The sequence below is a fragment of the Cebus imitator genome, unplaced genomic scaffold (genome assembly GCF_001604975.1).
Source record: "Cebus imitator isolate Cc_AM_T3 unplaced genomic scaffold, Cebus_imitator-1.0 Scaffold6, whole genome shotgun sequence".
NCBI classification, from domain to species: Eukaryota; Metazoa; Chordata; class Mammalia; order Primates; family Cebidae; genus Cebus; species Cebus imitator.
The window spans coordinates 3,948,914-3,974,466 of record NW_016107321.1 but is presented as its reverse complement, the minus strand read 5'-3'; the positions used below and the strand labels follow the sequence as shown (position 1 = coordinate 3,974,466).

Below are 25,553 nucleotides of genomic sequence, written 5' to 3'. Positions count from 1 at the left end.
TTTGAGTTGTCCTGCCTTCCCAGACCAAACCAATGTTCGTGTTACATATGTTGATTGATGTCTCATGTCTCCCTAAAATGTGTAAAACCAGGCTGTGCTTTGACCACCTTGGGCACATGTCAGGACCTCCTGGGGCTGTGTCACAGGTGCACCTCCTCAGTCTTGGCAAAATAAACTTTCTAAATTAACTGAGGCCTGCCTCAAATTTTCAGGGTTCCACAGGCCTATTGCTCCCGGGCTGCTCACCTATACAGCACGTGACTGTACTGAATACTATAGCCCACTGTAACACAATGGCAAGTATATGTGTATCTAAACATAGGGCTGGGTGCAGTGGCTCATACCTGTAATCCCAGCACTTTAGGAGGCCGAGGCAGGCAGATCACACTTGATGTCAGGTGTTTGAGACCAGCCCGGCCAACATGATGAAACCCCATCTCTAGTAAAAGATACAAAAAATTTAGCTGAGCATTGTGGTGCACACCTGTAGTCCCAGCTACTCAGGAGACTGAGGCAGGAGAATCACTTGAACCCAGGAGGCAGAGGTTGCAGTGTGCCCTTTAAAAAAAACAAGATGTGCCACTGCACTCCAGACTGGGCAACAGAAGGAGACTTCATCTCAAAATAAATAAATAAATAAATAATAAAATAAACATAGAAAAGGTACAGCAAAAATACCATATTACAATCTTAGCAGACACCACCGTAAATGTGGTCTACTGCCTGAAAAGTCATTATGGGGCATGTGACTGTATTTCAAAAAAGTGTATGTTGACTTCCAAACTGTTCTGCTAGTCTTCCTTAGATAAGACTGAGATGAAGGCCACAGGCCCATCTGCAGTTTCAAAAAATCAGACCATATCCAGCTTGATACTAAGTTTTTTCTTTGCTAGGACTACCAGCTATGCTTTTTATATAACATTTTAAACATGTATGTAAATACCCTAAAGAGACTACATGCTTCATATTTCTATAGGCTTGAGTACAACTTTAACACTCGCTACTACAAGAGTCTTCACAATTTGACAAGCTATATTAATGACGCTATTTAACTTACGATCCTACTCCTCCATAACTCATACACTGCACGTATAATCTGTTGCCTAGTTAGCAAATGTCTGTGGAATTAGGCTTCCACATATCTGTGGGTTGAAAATGTTTACACATTCCAGCGGACATGTTTGTACTGAATCTCAAGGTTTTTGAGGCCATGGATCATTCCTTCTCTGCCATTTCCCATACTCTTGAATTTGCAAAATATATGCACTTACCCAGCAAACATGGACTGACAGTAACTCACCCTGATCTCATGCTTGGTGATCAGGTTCAGATATCTTGGTCCTTCAGCATGAGTCTGGTTCTCAGGTCTGTCTCTCTGGCACACATTACAGGCAAAGCCCATATTTTAAATTCACAACAAGCTCTTTTTGAACCTAAACATTCTAGTCTTTATATTTTTAAGCCTAGCACATGGCTGAAACACTGAGGCCCTTGCAATAGCTAAGGGGTATGTTCACTTGTACCACATGGTAGAATGACCTCCCATACCTTAAAAAAACAACAAACCGACAAACAGAAAACACAAAAACACAAGACCCAAGGCTCCTGTTGATAGCTCAAACTCTAAAGGTCCCACCAGCCACCAACCCATTATAATTTCTCCTTTTTAGGTAGACATACCCATTCTTTTATTCTTAATACAGCATTACCTCTCAAACTATACACCAAATTGAGTAAAGTAGACATAGTCAAGTTCATCAATGTCTGCAAGCCAAACTTTTCGGCACGTGCCCTTCCATGAAGGGCTATCAAACCTCATCTGCACCCAGATCTGGAAAGCTGTCCAGGCTCACACACACTTGCCTCTCTCAACTGCTCCATGTCCAGCTGAGGAGGATTAAAGAAAACAAACAGAAAATACCATTCAACTAAAGCCAGATTTGCGAGGCTGCCAAGAGCACGCTTCCCGTCTGACTTGACAAGGCTTCTTCATAGCCTAACAAAGGAGACTAACACTCTTAGACACAAATACAAGTTGGAGATGTCTCTGTTTGAAAAAGGGTTCTGAACGCACATTGGGGTTGGGTAGGAATAACTCAATGGATGACTGAAGAAAAGGGTCAATGCTTTCAGGGTTCTTGGAGTAAAGCCAGGAAACTGAGGAGGCAACAGCAGCCCCATTCCCTTCTGTCCTCAAGTAAATGTCTGCCACAAGCCCGTCTCTCGCCCAGGATGGCACACAACCTCTGCAACTGCCTTCTTCAATCCTCAGGCCCACTCTCCTTAGGACAGCAAAACACTCCGGGCCATCGTTCTTTCCGCATTCTTCCCCAACCTCCTCCCTATGCTCCACTGTGGAAGCCAAAATGCTGATGCAGCATCTGCCCCGGGCCCTCAGGCTCCACTCCAGGGCTCTTAATTCCGATGATTTTCCCCAGTGATTTAGTCCGTTTTCACACTGCTGATAAAGACATACCCGAAACTGGGAACAAAAGAAAAGGCTAATTGGACTTAAGGTTCCACATGGCTGGGGAGTTCTCAGAATCATGGAGGGAGGCGAAAGGCTCTTCTAAGGTGGTCATGGCAAGAGGGAATGAGAAGAAGCAAAAGCGGAAACCCCTGATAAACTCATCAGATCTGGTGAGACTTACTATCACCAGAATAGTACCAGAAAGACAGCCCCCCATGATTCAATTACCTCCTTCTAGGTCCCTCCCACAACACATGGGAATTCTGGGAGATGCAATTCAAGTTAAGATTTTGGTAGGGACACAGCCAAACGGTATCTCCAGTGATCCCAGCTTCTGTCTTAAATTTGACTTTCCCTTCACACGTGGCTTTGATTCACCTTTGCCCACCTGCTGATAGGGTTCTCATGTTGCAGGTGTTCTTCACCTTCAGGCTTTCCTGTCCTTGTCACAGTTTCCTTTTAGGTGTTTTATCACTACAGCCTGACTCAGCCTTTCAGCAGTGAAAGATGAGCAGACAGAGAAAAGCCAGGGGAGGGCAGAGTGAGCGCAGGCGTGGGGACGAGAAAGGACCAGAGAAGGCAGTCATCCGCTTAGGAGCCGGAGAGGAGCTGAGCTGGAAAACTTAGCCTCAGGTCAGAACTGGGCTCCCGTCAATACCTGGTACATGGTAACAGAAGGGGCTCAATAGATGTCTACCAAATTGAATCAAAGGGCATCTCCCTGTTTGAGTATGCTTTAAAAAGCATTATGGTGTGTCAGGTGGAGGATGCATTGGGGGAGTCAGTGGTGGAGACTTGTGTTAGCCTGTCACAGCGTTGCAGGTGATATCCAAACCCAGAAGAGATGCTTCTCTGGGTGTCCCTGGGGGGTTCCATCAGGTACATGGTAACCCAGTATGAAGGCGTTGGCGATATGCCTACGTTTTCTCTCACTAATCATGTTCTGCTCTAGTTGGAGACATAGGTATATATAATCTGCTCCTTTCCATTTAAAGAAGTTGGCTACTGGTGCAGAAATTGTGCATGAACAATCTCAATTTATGAACATCATAATTATCCTGATGAAAGGACTGACTGAGAGGGTCATGGCATGTTCAGAAATCCTCAAAGCCCTGGAATTGATCAGGGAGTCCAGCCAGGAACCTCCTCCCCCCACCCCACCTGCCCAGGCCACTCTGGCACAGCTGGTGCCTCTGCTCCTGTGGGGTCCTGCGCACACCAGCTCTGGGTTTGTTCTTGTTTGGATAGCATGCAGAACTCGCTCCCCACTAGACCGTGATTGGGTTGAAGAGACTGTGATTGGGTTGAAGGACAGGGTCTCTTTCTCATCTCCCAACTCACCTCATAGCATGGAGCACGTGCTATGTGATGCCTGCAAAGACCAACTGAACATGCACGAATTCATCAGAATGCCCTGTGATGGTTGGTATCTGTGTCTGATGAGTTGGTGCCTTGTTCTTCTGGCAAGAGAGCCACACACTCTGGGGTGGGCATGCAATCTGCACAAGATGACTATAGATCTCTATCCCTGTCCACAGTGACAGTGCCAATGGTGCTGTGCTGGAAAACGTTTAACAACCAGCTCTCAGGGGGCAGGGAAGGCAGCAGGTGGGAGAGAAAAAAGCCCTGATTTATAGCTCTGCCAATTCCTATGGTGCAAATATTCCCACCGAGGTCAATGTCAACAACTATCTATGTGAAATCAATGAAGAAGAAGTTGGGAAGAGGTTACCAGGTTACCAGAGCTCCCCTTTAAAGCATGCATGATTCCACTACCGGCATGATGGTCTGACTAAGCAGAGGAATCACAGCAAGAATATCTGCACTTTATGTTTGTATATCACTTTACAATTTATTTCTCTCATCTTACAACTAAAAAACAAAGCCCAGGTAAGTTGACTGAGTCACCAAGGTGGTTAGGCCACTGTTCGGAAGCCAAGACTCCAGGCTCCAAGTGCATGTTAACATAACACCAGGGCAGGATCCCCTGCTGCACAGCCCTAGCACAGCATGTCCACATCAAATCTACCCAAAAAAGCCACAGGAAAGCTATAAAGGGAGCCATAAGAATATTAGAAAATAACTACTCACCTCTGCACTTTCCATGTCATGTAACCATATTTCTGAGGTGAGACAGGTGATAAAACACTGTATCTACCAAAGCACTTCTAGGATTTTTCCTTCAAAACAAACTGTGGAATTGGAGAATACTTTTAATTTAATACTTGCCCTCCTTTCAGGAGAACTCGAACAGGACCAGAGAAGGGAGGCCTCGAAATGTCTGGCAATGCCTCAGATCCCATCTGGGCCCAAGGCAAACTGAAACAGAGGAAAATGTGAAAATGCTTTTTGCCATGAGTATTCCCTTGCTTTAGAGTTTGTTTTTATAAAATCTATTTCCCCCTTACTTTAAAGTGGGCTATTTAAATTCTATTTCCAGTATGGTGAAACCAAAACCCATAGGCTAAGGCAGTGGTTTTCCAATGTTTTTGATTCCTAAAAACAAAATTAAATATGCACCATTAGTATATGCAACTTTTATACATGTAAAATTTGGATTTTATATAATGTATGAAATATATAAAATGTCTTTTATTCTACTCAGACATCTATAATATGATGGTATGATATGAGATGAGATAAAAGGAACAATAAAATAGAAACTCTCAGATATTGTTTTTTTTTTTTTTTTTTTCCAGAAATTGAATAAAAAACTCAAAGAGGAAATATATTTCATAGACGGTATTGATGAGGAGGTTTTTTTTTTTTTCTAACCCCAACGGCTTGTCTTGTTTATGTCCTGGAAATACCCACTGCACCATGAAGACCACACACGATCGTCTTATAAAGTTACAAGACACCAAAGTCAAACTTACAACCTAATTTGAAAGCCGTAACTTAAGTCACAAGTGAAATTTAATGCTTCCAAAAACAAATGGGCACCTTGTCTGAGAATTAATTTATTTATAAACCATATCAATAGCTAAGACAACTTGACTTAAGCCAAGCATCCACTCCTACAGTTCAGTATCACGTGTATTCCTAAACTTGATGTTTCTTTAGGGCTGCCTGTTTGAAGTTTAGAGTGACTAAATTCCCTATTTAAAATGTAAGGTCATGTCTTATACCAGGGACATAGATTCACAGTAAAAAAGATAGAAATAAATAGATAATAGACAGATAGATATATTTTTAAAAGAAATGGATTGTTACTGAAAATATGCACAGCATGCAATCACAGTTATATTATTCCTGTTAAAAACTTAGAACTCAGGCCGGGCGCGGTGGCTCAAGCCTGTAATCCCAGCACTTTGGGAGGCCGAGGCGGGTGGATCACGAGGTCAAGAGATCGAGACCATCCTGGTCAACAAGGTGAAACCCCGTCTCTACTAAAAATACAAAAATTAGCTGGGCATGATTGTGCATGCCTGTAGTCCCAGCTACTCGGGAGGCTGAGGCCGGAGAATTGCTTGAACCCAGGAGGCGGAGGTTGCGGTGAGCCGAGATCGCGCCATTGCACTCCAGCCTGGGCAACAACAGCAAAACTCCGTCTCAAAAAAAAAAAAAAAAAAAAACAACAACAACAAAAAAAACTTAGAACTCTAGTATCCTTACTTATCACTCTCTGTTGAATCAGCTTCATGAGACTGATTCATCTGGATATTTAATATGCTTTCAGTCACCAAGCATGTCAGCCACACAGCCTGCACTATGACCAGAGGAACTGACAACAGCCAATAACACACTAACATCCTCCTGAGATCTCACTCCCAATACCTTTTTCATTCTCCTAAATAAACACAAAGGTGTTGGCATGAAGGGTTAATTTTGGAATAAGCATCATATGGAAAAGTTTAGTCAAGTAAAACCACAATTCTAAATCATTTCACTAGGAATTTGGCCAGAGTGTAACAGTGACTATGAAGAGAAAACATGACATCTGAACTGAGCTGGGGAGACAGACAGACAGCTTCCTTTATATTTCAGATTAGAAACCCTAGAAGTACATGGAAAAACAACAGATAGCTTTGGTGACACGGCTTCATTGTATAGTTCCTTATGCAGAGCAAGTGGAAGAACCAAAGACTTGTTGCCCCCTTTTTGGCCAAACAGAGAAGCTGTAAGTAAGACAGAACCAAATATTGCAAAATGAGTAGGCAATGCCCCTGCCTGATTTGTGACAGGAATCCCTCTCCTATTGCCCTTCTGCCTTTCTCTACCTTCACAGGACAGAGTTTCATTCTATCTTTCCTAGGCAGACTGCCCCAGTGGTTAGGCAAAGCCATTGTGAAGACTCGAACAGCATATTTATTTTATTTTATTTTTATTTTTGAGACAGAGTCTTGCTCTGTCGCCCAGGCTGGAGGGCAGTGGTGAGATCTCAGCTCACTGCAACCTCCGCCTCCCAGGTTCAAGCAATTCTCCTGCCTCAGTCTCCTGAGTAGCTGAGATTACAGGCACCTGCCACCACACCAAGCTAATTTTTGTATTTTTAGTAGAGACAGGGTTTTACCATATTGGTCAGGCTGGTCTCAAACTCCTGACCTCAGGTAACCCACCCACCTCAGCCTCCTAACCTGCTGGGATTACAGGTGTGAGCCACTGCACCTGGCCCCGGATGGCATAATTAAAGAGATGACACAGATGCCAGATGAATATACTGAGCAAGGAACACATGGTGAAGGCTTTCCCTCCAGTCAGCAGAAGACTCACCCCTCAGGGCTGGCCTTCCAGCATGGCAACCACTGGCTGGACTTGAGCAGGACAGCTGCCCCCATGTGAGGTTCATACACAGTTTATATACAGTTTGTCACCTTCCTCCATGTCCCATGTCACCAGAACCACTTCACTGCTTTGAGTTCCTAAATTTAAGAGACGGGAAAAAGGATTTCTTGGCCTGGTCCATGGATAAAAGCAAGGTAATTTATTGTATAACCTCTCATTTCCTCTCTTACCAATAAAATAAAGGTAGGGGTGGGAGAGATAGAAAAGAGGAAAAGGGAGAGGAAGGAGAAATAGGTATCATATTAACATGTCATTTATCAGGAAAATGGACTTCACTTTGTACTTCAAGGCCACAGTAGAAGAAGAGTCTTAGCACGCAGAGTGGATTCATTTCCTGGGGCTGCGAAAGGACCTCAGCCTGGGGAGCTTAAATAATAGAAATTGATGGTCTGCATTCGAGAGTCCAGGAGACTCGGATCGGGGCGTCAGCAGGGTTGGGTCCTTCTGAGCATGTGAGGGAGGATCTGTTTCATGCTCTCTCCCAAAGCAAGTGTGATTTGGCTTGCACGGGACATTCTCCTCATATCTTCACATTGTCTTCCTCTCTGCATGTCTTTCTCTGTGTCCACATTTCTCCTTTTTATAAGGACACAGTCTTGTTGGATTAGGGCTACCCTAATGGCCTCATCTTAACTTGATCACCTACAAAGACTATTTCCAAACACGTTCACGCTCACAGGTACTGGACTTTCAACATCTTGGAGGGACATGATTCAGCCACGACACCAAGCATCCAGCTCTTTCCTCTCAGTTCCTTTCCATGAATGACTGCAATATTTGGCACGAGAGTTGACTATGCTCTGTTCAGGTCCTGTGAGGCATGGCCCGAAACACCTTCCTTGTCACCCCTGGTCCCGGGGCCTCTGCCACACCCAGCCTGGAAGAGGCAGTCAATTCATCCATCAATCAATAAAAGATGCTGATGAATTTCATCACACTTGATTTCATAAAGGGCTCACTTTATATTTTCCTTTTCTACTCATTCCATAAGCTATTTCCTATTTTGTTCTTTTCGGGTGTTTGGGTTTTATTTTGTTAAAATAAAAATACATGCTCATTGTGTAAAATATGACATCCAGATAAGACAGTTTTCTAAAATCATCTCTAATTCCTAAAAATAGCACTCTGACAAGTTTACTTCCAGTCTATATTTATAAAACTGGATTAGAATGTACCAACAGTTCTGTATTGTGCTATTTTTACTTAATAATATTTAGGGTATAACACAGTTCAAGGAAATCATGACCCAGCTGGGCATCTTTCTGTAAAAGATTATGCACAGACAGATGTTTTTTTTTTTTTCAAATTCAAATTAACACTTTCTCAAGGCACATTATGAACAATTGTTCAGGTCAAGACAAAAATAAATCTTGAAGTAAACCAATGGTCACAATTAGTGGAATTTCTGAGGGATAGATACCTGGAGCCCATCTAGTGACAGAGGGTTCAAGGCTGCAGGCTGCTGATAGGCGCCACTGGATGCATGCCTGCTCTCCCGCAGGTGTCTGTGGGCGCTTCCTCTGGCCTCATTCATTTGCACGGCAGCCTCATGACACAGCAAGGCCATGATGACATTTGATAGGTCCATCTCCTTTGGATGCCTGGCTGCCTGAATAAACCCGTTCAGCCACTTGGTGATGTCAGCATATTCCCCTTCCACTTACTGAACCACCTTTCCTCTTGCCAACATCTCACAGTTCCCCTCATTCCTCAGCACCTGGCTCATGCTGCTGCTTCACAGGGACTTCACTGCACCCTGCACAGGATGGATGGGCTGTCCCGTTCCCCACACTCCCTGTGTACCTCCAGTCTAGCCGTCAACACGCTGCTCTACCATGTGGGTCTATGAGCCTTCTCCACTAGACCGGGTACCTACCAAGGACAGCAGCTGCATCCCCCTCATCTCTGTTCTCCAGGTGCTGGCCCCAGTGCCTGGCCCCCTGGACTGAGCTTGGGTGCATGTTTGTTAAAGAATGCGGTGACACGCATTCTGCAGCGAATTAGCATGCACAGGTTTGATGCTAGCAGATGTTTGCTTAACATCCTTCATGGGTGTTAAAATAAAAACTTGCATAGCATTTGAAATTTGCCTATTTCAAAGTGCAGTAGAAAAATGGATTTTGGAATCTCAGCTCTCCACCTCACTGTTTGGCCTGAGGCAAGTCATCCAACCTCTCTGAGCCTCAGTTAACGGAGTAATTGCCTGTTCACACAGTGGTGGTGTTAGTAAATGAGGTAATAGCTAGGAAAGGTTCAGCAGAATGCCTAATATATAGTCAGCACTTGACAATGTAGCAAGTGTGGTGATTGCAACTGAAAATAGCTGCCCATTCACGACGATGCTTCTCTTTTTATTCCATAGCCCTGCGGAGTGGCTGGCACCTCAGAGGTCGCAGGTTTGAGAGCACGTCACTTATTACACTGACCAGTTGGACACATGGCCTCACCTTCGGAGCCTGGATCCTCAAAGGCAGGGTAGGGCTGGGTTGTGCTCAAATGAAAGGCTCTCCACTCAAAGACTTCCTGGTCCCAATCTCTGCTCCACCACTTCCTGTGTGGCCCTGGGCAAGTCACTTAAACTCTCTGTGCCTAACTACTCAAAACAGTTCCTGAAACAGTAAGTGCTCAGTAAATACTAGCTAGCTAAACCAGAATCAGGACGCATTGTTCCTCTTAGCTTGCACAGACTGTGGTTCTTTTATTTTTCCCCCATCTGTCATTCTGGTATCATGTAAATTCTGATACTTAAATTCTTGGACTTGATAAAGAATTTTAAGTGAGATCTAAAGTAAAGCAATTTCTGGATTGCCTCTGCTACACTCCATTTAGCATACTGGCTTGCTCGCCTAGTAGGGTCTTTTGTTGTTGTTTGTTTGCTGTATTATCCACAAAGTCTTACTGAGAGAGGAAAAAACAGGACAAGGTCCATTTGTGCCCAAACATGGGATGGATAAATGGTTCTGTTCCATGAATGCTGACTGGTGTAACATGTGGCAGGTAGCACTCATTTTGTAAGACATTATGATGAAATCTTTAGAAAACCAGACTGTGGCTGGGCGTGGTGGTTCATGCCTGTAATCCCAGCACTTTGGGAGGCCAAGGTGGGAGGATCACTTGAAATCAGGAGTTCAAGTTCAAGACCAGCCTAGGCAACATGGTGAAACCCCGCCTCTTCTAAAAATACAAAAATTAGCTGGGCACGGTGACACCTGTAATCCAAGTAGCTGTAATCCCAGCTACTTGGGAGGCTGAGGCAGGACAATCGTCTGGGCCAGGGAGGTGGAGGCTGCAGTGAACCAAGATTGGCCACTGCACGCCAGCCTGGGCAACAGAGCAAGACACCGTCTCAAAAAAAAAGGGAAGAAAGAAAACCAGACTGCAAGCTCCCTGGGGGCAGGACAGTAGCTGCCTTTGCTTCCCACTATTTCCCAAGAACCAAACACAATGCCTGACACATATTAGGTGCTCAATACTTGATGAATAAATCAAAAAATGACTTACATGTTATGAGAATTGGGAAAATTCTTCTTCAAAGTTTATATCTTAGACTATATTATAAGGAGTTACAATCTCTCACTCTAGAGCCGTTATCCGCTATTAGCATAAACATATACCCACGTATATACATTCTCTACATCAGCTACGTCTTAAATCAGCTTCCTTAACTCGCTCTGGCATGTCTGAACAGTACTGGGCAAGCTCCAAACCCTGCTGCATGCCAGTCCTTATTTGGAAATCCTTCTGACCTTCTCCTGACTAGCTTCCTTTTTTTCTTTGTCTTCTTTCCTCCTTATCTATTCAGGAGATTTCCAAGTTTTTAGCCAATCAGGTCAAGCATAGAATGTAAGGTCCCGTTCTGGCCAATGGAAACTGGACACAGCAGTAGGATGATTGCGTCAGGTTATGAAAGTTAGAAATGTCCCTGTCTCTCTTGTTCAGGTGTGTGCTCTCATGGCAAGACTGCCGGCAAGTTGCATCCTTTCTGCAGAAAGTAAACTAGCCTTGTTGAACGATCCATTGTCTTAGCATGAATTCTTCCTGATGTTACAAACCCGTTTCCGGCAGATGTAAAAGTAAGATCTTTGTTGCTTGATTCAATATAGCTTCCTCATCTCATGGGTTCAGTTATAGATTCTCTGTGTCACCACCCAAGGTCTCCAAGGAGATATACCTCTTAAAACCAGAAAAGAAAAAAAGAAAAGGAAAGAAAAGAAAAGAAAGGAAGGCTGGTTACTCTTCGTCAGTTTCTGGAAGCACTCCACTAACCTGTCACTGGTGGAAGTGGAGGGATCTCGTGATGTGGGGCTATCGGTGTGAGCGACTCCAGGTGAAGTCGGGCTGTGTTTGCTGTTCCAGCTGTCACTGGTGGAAGTGGAGGGATCTTGCGATGTGGGGCCGTCGGGGTGAGTGACTCCAGGTGAAGTCGGGCTGTGTTTGCTGTTCCAGCCGTCACTGGTGGAAGTGGAGGGATCTCGCGATGTGGGGCCATCGGGGTGAGCGACTCCAGGTGAAGTAGGGCTGTGTTTGCTGTTCCAGCTGTGCAGCATGGACACACTTCGGAGTGTCAGAGTGAAGAGAGGAAAAGGCTGTCCCAATAGAGAAACTCAGTCCAGGGGGCAGGGCTTTGCCTTTGGGTTAGAATCTTCGACCCACAGGCAGAACGAGCACTGGGTGGGCCTGAGAGACTTTAAATTCCCTTTGTCAGAGGTCATGGATCTTTTAAATTCCTTTCCATCTTACTTGACTCACCAAAGCCACTGCTGTGCAGCTACTCGGAAGGGAGAGGTCACCAGTTTTAGGATCATTTCCACCTACAGCCAGTTACTGGAACCCTCTTCTGGGAAGGTGATCACCATCTGGAAACTGACACGGATGACTCTTTGACCTTCAAAGAAGGGCCCCAAATTTGTGGCCTCACAGCAGAGGCAGCCAGTAGGCCCTGCCCAACTCCACATTTTGACAGGATCAAAGGCAGTGATAAGGGACAGGGTCACCTCAGGGACACTCCCTTTCTGACACCTTAGAGATGATTAACTGTTGGGACAAGTGAAGGAGTCAAAACCTGTCTGGAACTCAAAGAGTGAAAACTCTGCTTAGATTGAAAAATCTTAGGTTGAAATGAAAAAAGAGCAGCCCTGTCATTAACCAGGCGGGGAAGAGAGGCACAGAGGAGCCGCTGCAGAGTTAGCAGAAGAACCCGCTTCTCTCAAGGTCATGCAGTGGTCAGAAAAGCCACAGCGACACTCTTTGAGGGATCAACAGCTTTCTTACCAATGACACTGCAGACTTCCTTGTATTTCCATTTGTGCGGTGGGGGAGGGGGGTACCCACACCCAGTTGTTGCCTGGCCAAGTTGACAGGAAGCATCAGGAAGCTGCCGCCCTCTGTCTTCTCCCACTTCTCAGAGAGTCAGAAAGGCAGCCAGGCAGTGCTGGAGAGCCGGGTTCACTTGGTATAAACTTTTAACACATACAGTGACAGGAGATGGTAGCACATTGATGTGGCCAGGATTGCTGGAGGCTCCTGAGAGGCCACCTTGCCTTCCCTGTGCTGCCGGGCAGGGGGCTCTGCAGGTGGAAGGAGTGTCCCTAGCCTGCTGATGGTGGGTTAATGCACAGTAATGACAGCAGAACGACAGTGCTAGCCCACCACCCACAACATCATCCTGGGGCCTTCAGAATCAGGGGCACTCCTAGGCAAAGCAGGGAAGAAGAATGGAGAAGGAAGAGAAGAAGGAAAGACGGTTTGGTTTCACAATTTGAAAATGCAATGTGCAAAAGCACTTTGTCAATAAGGAGGAGGACATTCAAACTCAGGCCTCCCCTAGCAGGTCGCCTGGAAGTCACACCCCTGGAGACAGTTTCCAATGCTGGTAGAAAAGTGAATCCGTCTGCTAGCGTCCGGGATTAGAATGGCACACGCAGGAAAGCACACAAAGCCAGCAGCCCGCACACCTCTCAGGGCGGAGATTCAGGAACAACGGCCTCCAGCACGTCTCATTTTATGACTCATGTGCCAAAGGCCTCTCTGTTCCACTAGCTTGTCTTGCTAGGTTTCCAGACCTACCTGGGGACACCTTGGTCCATAAGCCCATGAACAGATTCACAACTGAGGCACCGTGGCCAGAGAAGGGCCAAAGCAGAAGTGCCCGGTCCAGATGGACCACCTGACCGCCTCTTCGCCCCAAGGCTCTGGCTGGGCAGAAAATCTGCTTCCTCTCAGGAGAACAGAGTTGAAGACTCCCATTCTCTATGTTCACCAATTTCAGACACATTCTAGTAATTCCACATCTTGCTATGCAGTTTCTCCAGCGACTCCGAGCTCCCAGCCCTCTAGCATGTGCAGCCCTTGCCGCTGCTGTTCCTGACAAGCTATCAGACCCTGATCCCACCTTCCAAATAGGAGCAGACCAACTTCTGCCAGGCCTCCTGGCCACTGCCAGACCCCTTCCCGAGTAGCAAATCTGAAGTGACTTATACATCCTGAAGTATGTTACAAATGCTTATTATTCCAGCAAGAACCAGACATCAGTTTCACCACTACATGCAGTAGTGACATAAGAGGCAATGTAGAGCTTACTCGCCTTCGTGAGCCTTCTACAAATACGACGGCAAATACCCATCAAATGTGGGGTGCGGTGGGGGTGGTGAAAGGGAAGTAAACAACTTCCCAACAGCAAAATCAAAAATTCTAAACCCTTTATTAGAAAACCATTGGAATCTTGGTCAACTCTATTCCATCCCCTTTATTTCAAATGTAGCTGAGTGTTTTGAAGTTATCTGTCCAAGCAATAAACCAATGGGAAGAAAGATCAAGACACCCTTGCCCACCCCCCAACTCTCCCTCCTTCCACAGACACAAATTCCAGTTTCCATGCTAAATCTGATGCACTTTAAGGAATTTCTAAAGCACTTTCAGACAGAGCATCTCCTTCTGCATTTTGAAGCAGCCATTGTGATCGGCCCTGTTATTTGGACTCAGAGAGTTTCTGTGGCTCACGCAAGGTGCCACAGCCTGTAGCAGGGAGAGAAGATGTACGATTTTGCACCCTGGCTCCAAATTCTCATCCCTTCTTGCCACCACGTGGCCTTGCCCACTAAAGGAAGATGTGTGGCTGTGCATCCAACAGCCATTTAAAACCATAAGTGTCATAGTCCAGGAATACTCAGTGGCAGGCTCCAGCTCAGAGCCTGTTCACAGCAACATTGATTTTGGAAGCAAGGTGCCAGGGCTGGGGGTGCAGGGTAGGGGTGGTGTCCGCTGTGTTCATTTCTCTGGCCCTTTCCAGGACAGTTAGTTCATCAGCAGTCCTTCCCACTCCCTGCCCCCCACCTTTTTTTTTTTAACCCTGACATTAATAGATTCTCCTAATCCTTCCGTTTTGTTTTGAAACCCACAATATCAGGGAGGAAAAAGACTAAAATACCTCCCCATCCACATTTGACTAGTCAAGCAAACACCACCAACAAAAAAGAGATGGATTCTAGGCTGTAGGAAAAAAAAAAAAAAAAAAAACAGCCAGTCTTGGCCACCTTTCCCTAGAGGTTAAATGGCTCATCCTGCTTAGTGGAAAGGCAATAAAATCCTACCCTTCACCCCACTTCTTCTAAGTTCCTTCCGTCTTTTCATCTTAAGGACGCTGGCTCCATTCTCCCTTCCTCCTTCAGCATGCCAAGGCAGCCTGCCTTGGCCTTTCCTGCCTACAAATCTAGGCAAAAATAAGACAGAGCAACCCTCTAAAAACCATCCACCGAGACGACATTACTTTCAAGTTGTTAGTCACGAGGCTGGTTGCTGCCCGTAGACTCCAACTCCGTGCTCGGTGCCTCGGTCCGTGTGCCCTGCTGTGAGCCGGGCTGTCTTTACTGCTTGTTTTGTTGCTATTTGCCTTTTATATCAGCGTGGCCTTTTGCATAAGAGCTTTACCACGCCAGGGCTGGTAACAGCTTTGAACTTACTTGATAACACACCAAGCTCTTAACAAATATTTAATAAGAGACAAAACCAGAGCTGTGCTAGACGCAAACGAACACAGCGATGGAAGGGCTCTGCATCTGAAAGAAACGGTTTTTTCCTGCCTTTTCCTTAGAAAATCAGCTGCAAATGATGAATGCTGATGACTGTCTAAGCTCAGAGTGATTTATACACCAGAAGACACAATTACAGCCGTGAACAGTTTTTATCTCAACTCAGAGGGAAGTGGAGGGGAGTGACGGCACAGACGCTGCAGAGCCATCTCCTAGTCAAGCTGCTGACTGCCCACGAACTGTCTCTTTCTCCGGCTGACCAGTGGCCCAGCAAAGCTTCCTAAGCACTCTTTTTACATGGCCTTGGTTATTGTGAAATAATTGATGAGGAAGTCTGTCAATTATCTGGAGCAAGGAAAAAGCAGCAGGAAAAGAGAACAGCTCTGTTAACACCTGTAGGGATATCAGAAACAGACAGTCCTGGTGAGGATTCTCTCAAACCTGGGGCGAGTTTGCACTGACTTATTACCATGAGGAGCCCATGAGCCACCCAGGATCATCACCCTCCCTTTCTACTGTATTCTCTTTCCAGCAGCCAGGACTGCTCCTCTAGAAGGAGAAATCTTCCCTTCTTGCTTCAGATTGTTTAAAAATCTTCTACTACTGTTTGGCCCAAAACCCTAGGAAGCCTTCCTCCAGGGAAGTAGGCAAAGGTCATTGCTGGGGTGCAGCTGGATAGAGGTGCTCCCTCTGGGGAAGCAGGCACAGAGCATCACTGGGTACACCTGGATGGAGGAGCTTCTAAGTCTTTCAGTGAAATTAGGCTACCTACCCTTCATTGCACCTGGCATTGAGATGCCAGTTGTCTTAGATGGTTAATTCTTGTGTTTCATTTGAAGTTTGTTCTAAATAATTTAATTAATTTCTGATGGATAAAAATATGCCTTGCTTTCTGAATTTGTTGTCCATCTTAATTTTCACCAGAAACAAATAGGCTGACACATCCTGGGAAAAATATCTCCCCAATCCTGCCATAAACTTAGTCTTTACCATCAGTCAAAAGCAAAATATAGTACTCTTGGGGACTCTGACTCCAAATCTTACTTCCTACTTCTTAACTCCAAATGAGAAACCCAATTCTTAACTATCCACTTGAACCTGATTTCACATTGCAAACTGACAGATTTTGGAACCTCCATGGGAGTATGCAAGTCATGTAAACGCAGGTTTCAATGAAAAGCGAAACAGTACTGCTTTGTTAAATTTAAATTCTGCTTAAATGGAGACCAACTGCTAGAGGGTAAAAAGACGCTTAAAATTATAAACACCTTTTAAACCTCAGTCAACTGTCTCCTTTCCCTTGATTACCAAGCTTTCTGTCTTCAAACAGCTACATTCCTGTCTAAATCATCTTTTTGTTTTTCTATACCGCTGTAGAAGCTTCCATGCTAGGACACCAATGTTGAGTGAAGTCTGTAAAAAGGAAAAGTACACTGCATCATACTGGATTGAACTGATGGTTGTTCCTAACAGGCCATAAACAAATAGATTAAAGATGCTGTTTTGCAATTGTAACTCAACCTTAGGACCTTATGGACACTTTGAAGACATACTTCTATAAAGCACTGTAACAGAGGACATGGAAGGTCTTGCACTCAAACCACATCAGAATCAGTATCAGGCATATCTACAAGCTCGGAGTTGGTGAAGAAAGTCATAAATAAGGATATGTCTATGACTTCTTTTCCTTACAAGTTAGTATTCTGAAGTTTAACAAATGAAATTGGATCAGTGGTCATCCATTTGGATAATTATATATAGCTTGAATTGTTTTGATTCAAATTCAAATTTGATCATTTTATTTAAAGGGTATCAAAAATATATCAGTAATTTTGGACTCTTGGCATAATCTTAGATAGCTGATATTTTTAATAGCCTAGTTTTTAAAAAGCTCATATTTTAAAATATATTCATACCCATATATATCACACTAATCTATCAACCAATATCACACCGCGTTCTCTACTTTTAAGAACAGGTATAGGCTTAAGGCCGATCAGTATCAACTACAAAATGGATTTCTAGATGTCCCAATATACTCATTCATCTTTTCAATTGTTGAAACTTAGGCCAGTCAAATAAGTCATGTTTGAAATAGCCTAGCGTAATCAAACATACGTGAACACACACACACACACACACACACACACACACACACACACACACAAACACACGAGTGTACTTCAAAGTGCAGAAACAGGTGTAGGTTAGATTTTACCAATGTCAATTTTCTGGTTGGAATACTATATTCCAGTTGTGCAAGATGCTACCATCGGGTGAAACTGGCCAAGGGGCATACAGGATTTCTCAGTATTGTTTCTTATAATTTCATGTGAATCTGTTACCTCAAAATAAAAAGCTAAAGGAAAAAAAGCGAGGAAGAAAACAATATAGTATATTGCCACTTAGCTTTTTAAAAAAATATATGTATATGTATGTATCTATTTATCTATCTCGATATATACACAGAAACGCACACATGCATTCACATGTATAAGAGCTATATGTATACAATTTCTGTAAGGATAACTAAGAAATCGTTAATACTGATTGCTTCTGAGGAGGAGAACTAAAGAAACTGATGGAATGCATATTTACTTTTCACAGTATACCTGTCTGTGGCTGTTGAATTTTGAGCTACTGGCATTACTCATTCAAAAAATAATTTTGGGGGGCTGAGAACAAAATAGCCATTTCAAACATAAACAAAAACAAAACAAAAAAACGGCTCAGGGTAAGATGAAAGCCTAGGGAACCCACACCAAGAGCCGCAATTCTGAGACACACATCCACAATGAACATGAAAGTATAGAATCATAAGTATCTTACGGCTTGAGATGCAATAGGACAGTCTGCAGTTGATCTTCCTGAAGAGCTGCTTGTTAATTGGCCAGAGAAGGAGAGTGAAGAGCTGCATGGTGTTGATGATCAGCCCCGAGGCGATGAAGACGTAGCAGAAGACCAGGTGGCACAGGAACTGAGACTTCAGCAGTCCCACGAGGTCCATGACGTGTGGACGCTTTTATTCAAAAACAAATACCCACAGCAAAAGACTTCCAGAAGGAAGAGAGATCCAGGGCTCAGGAAGGTGTCTAAAACACAAACAAATAGGACATGTTAGCAAAAACGTGACGTGCTTTGAGAGTCAGAAACAAGTGCTCTTAAAAGAAAAATGGACGCTTAAACTCATTGTGTGTTAGTTGATTTATCCGGATTTTGCAAGCATTGATACAGTGCTTACTTCCTGTCGAGCACAGTCTAACCCTTTAACAATAATCCTTCCTTTCATTCTCCCATCACCCTCTGACGTTGGTACTTTTATTACAGAGTAGGAAACTGAGGCCTGGAAGGCGGGGCCCCTCAGTCAGCGTTCACAGATTCCCAGCTGAGCAGTAGCTGAGCCAGCCAGAGCCCTGGGTCCCACGAGTGACTGCTGCCCACAGGACAGGCTGCAAATCTGGCCTCCCCTCCTGCTGCCATCGCGGCCTGAGCCCCGTTCTCTCACGCCCAGCCCCATTCCATCTCCCTCTTGCCATTCTCCTCCTCCAGATCCCAGCTCACCCTTCACTTCCAGCAGGACTGTCCTGAAGTCAAGCCTGCCCTGGACAAGGACAAGGACTTACCCAGAGTGGGTGCCACCCCTCAAGCAACTGGGACTAATGAGGCATTTACTTGAAAACCACCACTGTTTCTGCAGCACATGAGAGCCATCACTGGTACAGGGTGGGAGCTTAATTTCTTTTTTTTTTTTTTTGAGACGGAGTCTTGCTCTGTCACCCAGGCTGGATGGAGTACAGTGGCATGATCTTGGCTCACTGTAACCTTCCACCTACTGGATTCAAGCAGTTCTCCTGCCTCAGCCTCCCAAGTAGCTGGGACTACAGGTGTGCACCACCATGCCCAGCTAATTTTTGTATTTTTAGTAGAGGCGGGGTTTCACCACGTTGGTCAGGCTGGTCTCAACCTTCTGACCTCGTGATCTGCCCGCCTCAGCCTCCCAAAGTGCTGGGATTACAGGCGTGAGCCACCACACCTGGCTGAAAGCTTAATTTCTAAAAAATATTTGTAGAATGATTTAATGAAAGTATATGAGGGCTCCACTTTGAGGATATCAGTAAATACAAATAACTATGAAGATAAGAAAACTACCCCCACTACACCCTGGCCTCACACACACACACACACACACACACACACACACACACACACAGCACACACCCGTAAGAGTTCTCAGATCAGAAACTCAACACATACAGTTAGACTCACAGTCCTGTAATCTCTCTCCAGCTCAAAACAAAACTGCAATGACTTCACAGTCTGGGAAACAAACGGTTTCCTTTGAGGAAAAGGGCAGGAGTTTCGAATACTCTGATGGAAAGGAAAGCTCAGAGCAGCAGACTCGCTTTTTATGGAAGCAGAAGAGCCTTGCAGACTACCCCAAGAAGACGTCTGATGTTAAGACAAACTTTCCAACAACAATAGTGGAGAGATCCTAACATTGTTACAATCTTTATTAATAATGAACTATCTGTATACAGATGGTTCCCAACGTATGATTCCACTGAAAATTTCCAGCTTTACGATGGTATAAAAGCAATATCCATTCAGAGAAATTTTAATTCGAGCCCATGCAACCCTTCTGTTTTTCATTTTCAGTACAGTATTCAGTAATTTATATGGGCTATTCAGCACTTTATTATAAAATCAGCTTTGTGTAAAATGATTTGGCCTAACTATAGGCTAATGTAAATGTTCTGAACACGTTTAAGGCAGGCTAAGCTAAGCAATGATGTTCAGTAGGTTAGGTGTATTCAATGCTTTTTTGACCTACAATATTTTCAATTTACAATGGGTTTATTGGGATGTAATCCCATCATAAATTGAGGGGCATTTGTAAGAGTTTCACACATATGATCTCATTTTAAGGCTCCGATGAATCCCACAAAATGAGCATTCATATCATCCCATTTTTCAGAATAAGAAACTGAGGTGGCCAGGCGTAGTGGCTCACGCCTGTAATCCCAGCACTTCGGGAAGCCAAGGCGGGCGGATCACAAGGTCAGGAGTTCAAGAACAGCCTGGCTAACATGGTGAAACCCTGTCTCTACTAAAAATACAAAATTTAGCCAGGCGTGGTGGCTCACACCTGTAATCCCAGATACTCAGGAGGCTGAGGCAGAAGAATCACTTGAACCCAGGAGGCGGAGGTGGCAGTGAGCCGAGATCGCGCCATTGCACTCCAGACCAGGCAACAGAGCGAGACTCTGTCTCAAAAAAAAAAAAAAAAAAGATGGGCCACTTGTGTAAGGTTGCCACAATCAGTAACTGATCTTGGGGCTCGGTTTAATTCAGCTCTTTCTCCTGCACATGTCAGGGGTGTTTTGCTCCTGAGATGTGAGGCGGTGGTTCTCTTGGGCGCGGAACTCTCTTTTGCAGTGCAGCCCAGAAACTACCCCAAGGGCAAAAGACAGCACAGCTTTTAGTGCAATCACTCCTGGGTCATGCAGGTTGGCTCTGAGGACAGTTTCAGGCAAAAGGAGAGTCACAGGGAGGCATGTTTCCACTTGCTGGGACTATCTGGAAGATGGGCTGCGTTCCTGCAAGATTCCTATACATTTCTGATAGGAGAGAAACAGGAAGAAGCTTTTGGCCTGATTTCTCTGAAATCATCTTAGCTCTGCTGCAACATCCCCTGCTCTAGGCCCCAGAAGCTCCACTCTCTGGGACAAATCCAGGCCCTGCGGGGTCAGAATCATCACACCGCTGGCCTTTCCCAGACGGCATTTCCACAGACATTTGCAGGCTGGAAAGCTCCTCACTGAGTTTCAGCACTCCTAGGCTCCCACTGAGGAACAGGCATTAAGCTGGCAGCCCGGCTCAGTGCACTTGACTCTGGGAGCCACATAAATAGGAAGGGTTTGCATGGGTTTGCAGCTTGGCAGCAGTTACAGTTTGATGTTGAATATTCATGCAATTTGCTCATTGTCCCCGATTAGCCACTAATAGCATCCAGACAATCTGGCCAGACCAAGCTCGATTCTTCACTAGGTTTCTGGGGTCTAGCATTTGTAAATTACCTGACAAATCCTTTGCTTTGCCAAGTTTACACTAAGAAAAGGAAGCCAGCCAACATCGGAAATGCGAGGGATTAAACGCTGCCTTCCTCAGTGTCCAGTTCCATATTAGGGCATTAGGAAGAAAAACTAAGCTTTCTTTTTTCCTTATAAAATTTTAAGGTAAATTGCAATTTTACCATGCCCTCACTAGCAATGCATGAACCAGGGTCTCACATAGCATTAGCGACGTTTAATGGGGAATCCGATTAGCCTTGGTGTGTTTTAGGTCTTGAGTTTCAGCTCCACTTCCATCCTCAAGCCCCATTTCCTAGCCCGGTGCATGGTGGTTGCATGCGGGCTTGGGAGCTCACCTGGCCAGGTATGCAGCTCTGCTCTATCTCCTGCTGGTTGGGGACTGGTACGCTATCTGCGGCACATTAACTGTCTGTACCTCAGTTTTTCCATCAGTAAAAAGGGACAACAGACTCTAATCAAAATCCCAGGGAGGCGATTGCCTTTTGATTTTGTGAAACTAAGATGGATTCTCAAATTTATATGCAAATGGCAAAACAAGAAAAGTCGAAGCATCCTCTGAAGCAGAACCAGGTAAGAAGTGCTGTGAGTTGTAAAATAACTTAACTGACTTTAGAATTAGTGCTGATTTTTACTTTTTTTTTTTTTGGAGTGGAGTTTCACTTTTTGCCCAGGCTGGAGTGCAATGGTGCAATCTTGGCTCACTGGAACCTCTGCCCCCTGGGTTCAAGTGATTCTCCTGCCTCAGCCTCCACCAAGCCAGGCTAATTTTTCTATTTTTAGTAGATGGGGTTTCATCATGTTGACCAGGCCAGTCTCAAACTCCTGACCTCAGGTGATCTGCCTGCCTCAGCCTCCCAAAGTGCTGGGATTACAGGCACGAGCCACTGCACCTGACCTAGGGCTGATTATTAAGAGAAACATGACTGAATTATATAGAGGGGTGTCTAGAGGACAAATACGTGACATATGTCTTAAGTTCATTCCAGATAGACTTTTAGGGACCCATCTGAATTAGTCCATTCTCATCTTGCTATAAAGAAATATCTGAGACTGGACAATGTATGAAGAAAAGCGGTTTCATTGGCTCATTGTTCTGCAGGCTGTACAGGAAGCATAGCGGCTTCTGCTTCTGGGAGGCCTCGGGAAGCTTTTACTCATGGCGGAAGGCAAAGGGGGAGCAGACACCTTACATGGCAGGAGGAAGACCAAGAGAGAGAGACGGGGGAGGTGCCACACACTTTTAAACAACCCGATCTCAAGAGAACTCAATCACTATATAGTACACCAAGGGGGGACGGTGCTAAGCCATTCATGAGAACTCTGCCCCTGTGACCCATTCACCTCCCACCAGGTCCCCCTCCAGTGCTGAGGATTACAAATTCAACATGAGATTTGGGCAGGGACACAGATCCAAACCTATCAGCATCTTTCCCATTTGAATAAAAGAGCGCCTTCTCTTCTAATGTGGCGATTAGCCAGTTTCATGTCATGCTGAGGAAAGGTGGTATAAATATCTGGCCAGTGATGAAAATAGCTGGAGAGAAACATTTTAAAAATACTTTGCCTGTTTCCCTTGTAGCTTTGCAAGTACCTAGAATGTTACGGAAAGAATCTTTCTGTAACAAATCCACTTCAGTCGTTTATTATATGAGGCAAGGAAATGACAAAGAATTTATGCTGTTTCTGAGCATATCAGAGCCGTACTTAAAGAGTTTTTAAATCAGAGAACTAGGAAACTGCTGACATGCCATATTTCTGTGAAAAAAAAAAATGTTTCTTACTATCAAGGCCAAAAATGATGAACTCATGTGTTTGACAAAGCGAAGATGATGTATTGCCTTTTTCTGGCTTTTGGTACTTAGAAAAGAAAATAGCAGGTGTTTTCCCAACAGTGAGCTCAGAAGCAGCATTTAACCTTTACCACTTCTTTACCTGAAATTCACCCCATGACCTTGAGAGACCCTAGGGATGGGAATGCAAGATGCCAAATCCTACTGGGAATTCCTTCTCAACAGATTCACACAATGAAATCTGGTTACAGAGGCTGGCACAGTTACCCCTGGGGGCAGACAAGTGACCCAATGAGGATTTAAAGCATCCATTACAAGGCAGTGAGGAGGCCAGGTGCAGTGGCTCACACCTGTAATCCTAGCACTTTGGGAGGCCAAGGCTGGTAGATCTCTTGAGGTCAGAAGTTCAAAACCTGCCTGACCAACATGGTGAAACCCCATCTCCACTAAAAATACAAAAAAATTAGCCGGGTGTGGTGGCAGGTGCCTGTAATCCCAGCTACTCAGGAGGCTGAGGCAGGAGAATCGCTTGAACCTGGGAAGCAGAGGTTGCAGTGAGCAGAGATCCTGCCACTGCAGTCCAGTCTGGGTGACAGAGTGAGACTCCATCTCAAAAAGTAAAACATAAAAGGCAGGGGGAGGCCTCTCACCAGACAACAAGTCCCAGACAAACCACAACCCAGCAAACAAAGGCAACATGCAAAAGTGATTGTGGAAACACAAAGACATTTTTAAATCATAGAGAATAGAAAAAATTGCCAGGGAACCGTTTCTGGATACACTAACTGAATTTTCCAGAAGGCAGCATCTGACCCATGAGCTGAATATACCTCACCAGAAAATGACTGCACCAGCATTTAAAACGTAGATAAAAAGCAATTGTCACTAGGAATTATAACAGATTCAAGGAGATATAATCTACTCCAAATAAAGGGGTAGATTATATCTCCAAGGAGATATATATCTCCAGGCCACTGGGAAATTAGCAGAAATTCAATTTAGCCAATCATTTGGCAAAGTCCCTGGCAGTCCTCAAGGGCACATATTGAAAAAGTGCTGGCTATGAGTCTGTGGGAAAGGAGTTTACGGCTATTTGAGAAAATAGGTAACCATCATTAACATTAGCAAGGTTTCTTACTGAATACCGGAGGAGTCTCCTTCAGCGCCACTTGGACATAAAAACTGAGTCATTCATATAAGGATGGGAGTGACAAAAGGGGTCAAGTACACAGGGGATGTTGGCTATGAGCCAACGGTGCATGAAAGGGGTTAAGGCAGCTAGTAGCGACCTTTAGAGAATATTACAATACATCGAGTGAGAAAAGTTCACGAAGAAGTAGAAATCTTTTGTAAAATAATAATGTGTGCATATATATCATTCATATCTCCATCTACTGCTATATCTATGACCATTAACAGTGACCAAATGTTGGCAGAAGGATTATGGCTGATTTCCCTTTCTTCTCTGTGTTTTATCATGCTTTTGTATGATGAGAATGAGATCTGCCCATTCTGGGCACAGAACTGGATGGATCCCATTTCCCAGCCCCCGTGCAGGTTAGGTGTGGGCAGATGACAGGCATATGCCACAAAGGGGAGATACCTGCAAGTCTCTGAGGAAGCAAATGTACACTGCTTGCTAACTTGAGGAAGGTCCACAGGGTTGGCATGCTCTATTAAAGTGAGCAGAAAGGTGATCATCCAAACAGTCAGCACCAGACAAGAGAAATTCTGAAATGTGCAGGCAATGCGAGACCACCTGGAAGCCAAGCACTGCTGTGCTTGGGGGCGCAGAGGGAGCAACGCAGCATAGTTGTTGAAGCTTCCGCTGTGGAGAGGGCAGAGTTAGGCAGGCTCAGACACTTTACAGCTTTGGAAGTTGCTTAACTTAGTTGGCCCTCGCTTTCCTCGTGTGTAAAATCAGAACAGTAACTTCAGCAGGAGATGGTTGCAAGGATCAAGTATGGTAAAGCATTTGAAACGCTTGCCAGGATGCCTGGAACAGGGAGCACCCAAGTAATGGGGATTTTCTGTCGTTCACAAGAAGGCAAAGAAGGAGCAGCTAAGGTAAATAACGTCATCTCTTCTTGGGAAAGCCAATGAGATGGTCAACAACTCAATTTTCCTTCTCTACATATCTACATCAAGACATTGTCTTTAATTTACTTGTAATCTGTTCAAGCAACTTCCCCAATATGTTTTCATTCTATCCTATACTTTTCTGCTAGTGACTCAGAAATGGGAAATAATGTAGTCACAAACACTCACCACTCACATGTACTTTACCTTCCTTAACTATGTAATCTTCCCAAACTGTGGTATGGAGACATGGGGATAGGGTTTGGCTGTGTCCCCACCAAAATCTTCCTTGAATTGTGATTCCCATAAT

At 44.7% G+C, this 25,553-nt stretch overlaps 1 protein-coding gene across 3 annotated transcripts in view; it reads right to left on the bottom strand.

Moving 5' to 3' along the window:
* AGPAT4 (1-acylglycerol-3-phosphate O-acyltransferase 4) overlaps positions 1–25,553 on the bottom strand; it is a 137,441-nt gene that overhangs the window by 71,386 nt on the left and 40,502 nt on the right. For all 3 annotated transcript variants that reach the window (XM_037741759.1, XM_037741756.1, XM_017538009.1), the window contains exon 2: positions 18,112–18,374. In XM_037741759.1, the coding sequence (XP_037597687.1) occupies positions 18,112–18,289 (178 nt within the window). In that variant the 5' untranslated portion in view covers positions 18,290–18,374. The remainder of the gene's footprint in view (positions 1–18,111; positions 18,375–25,553) is intronic.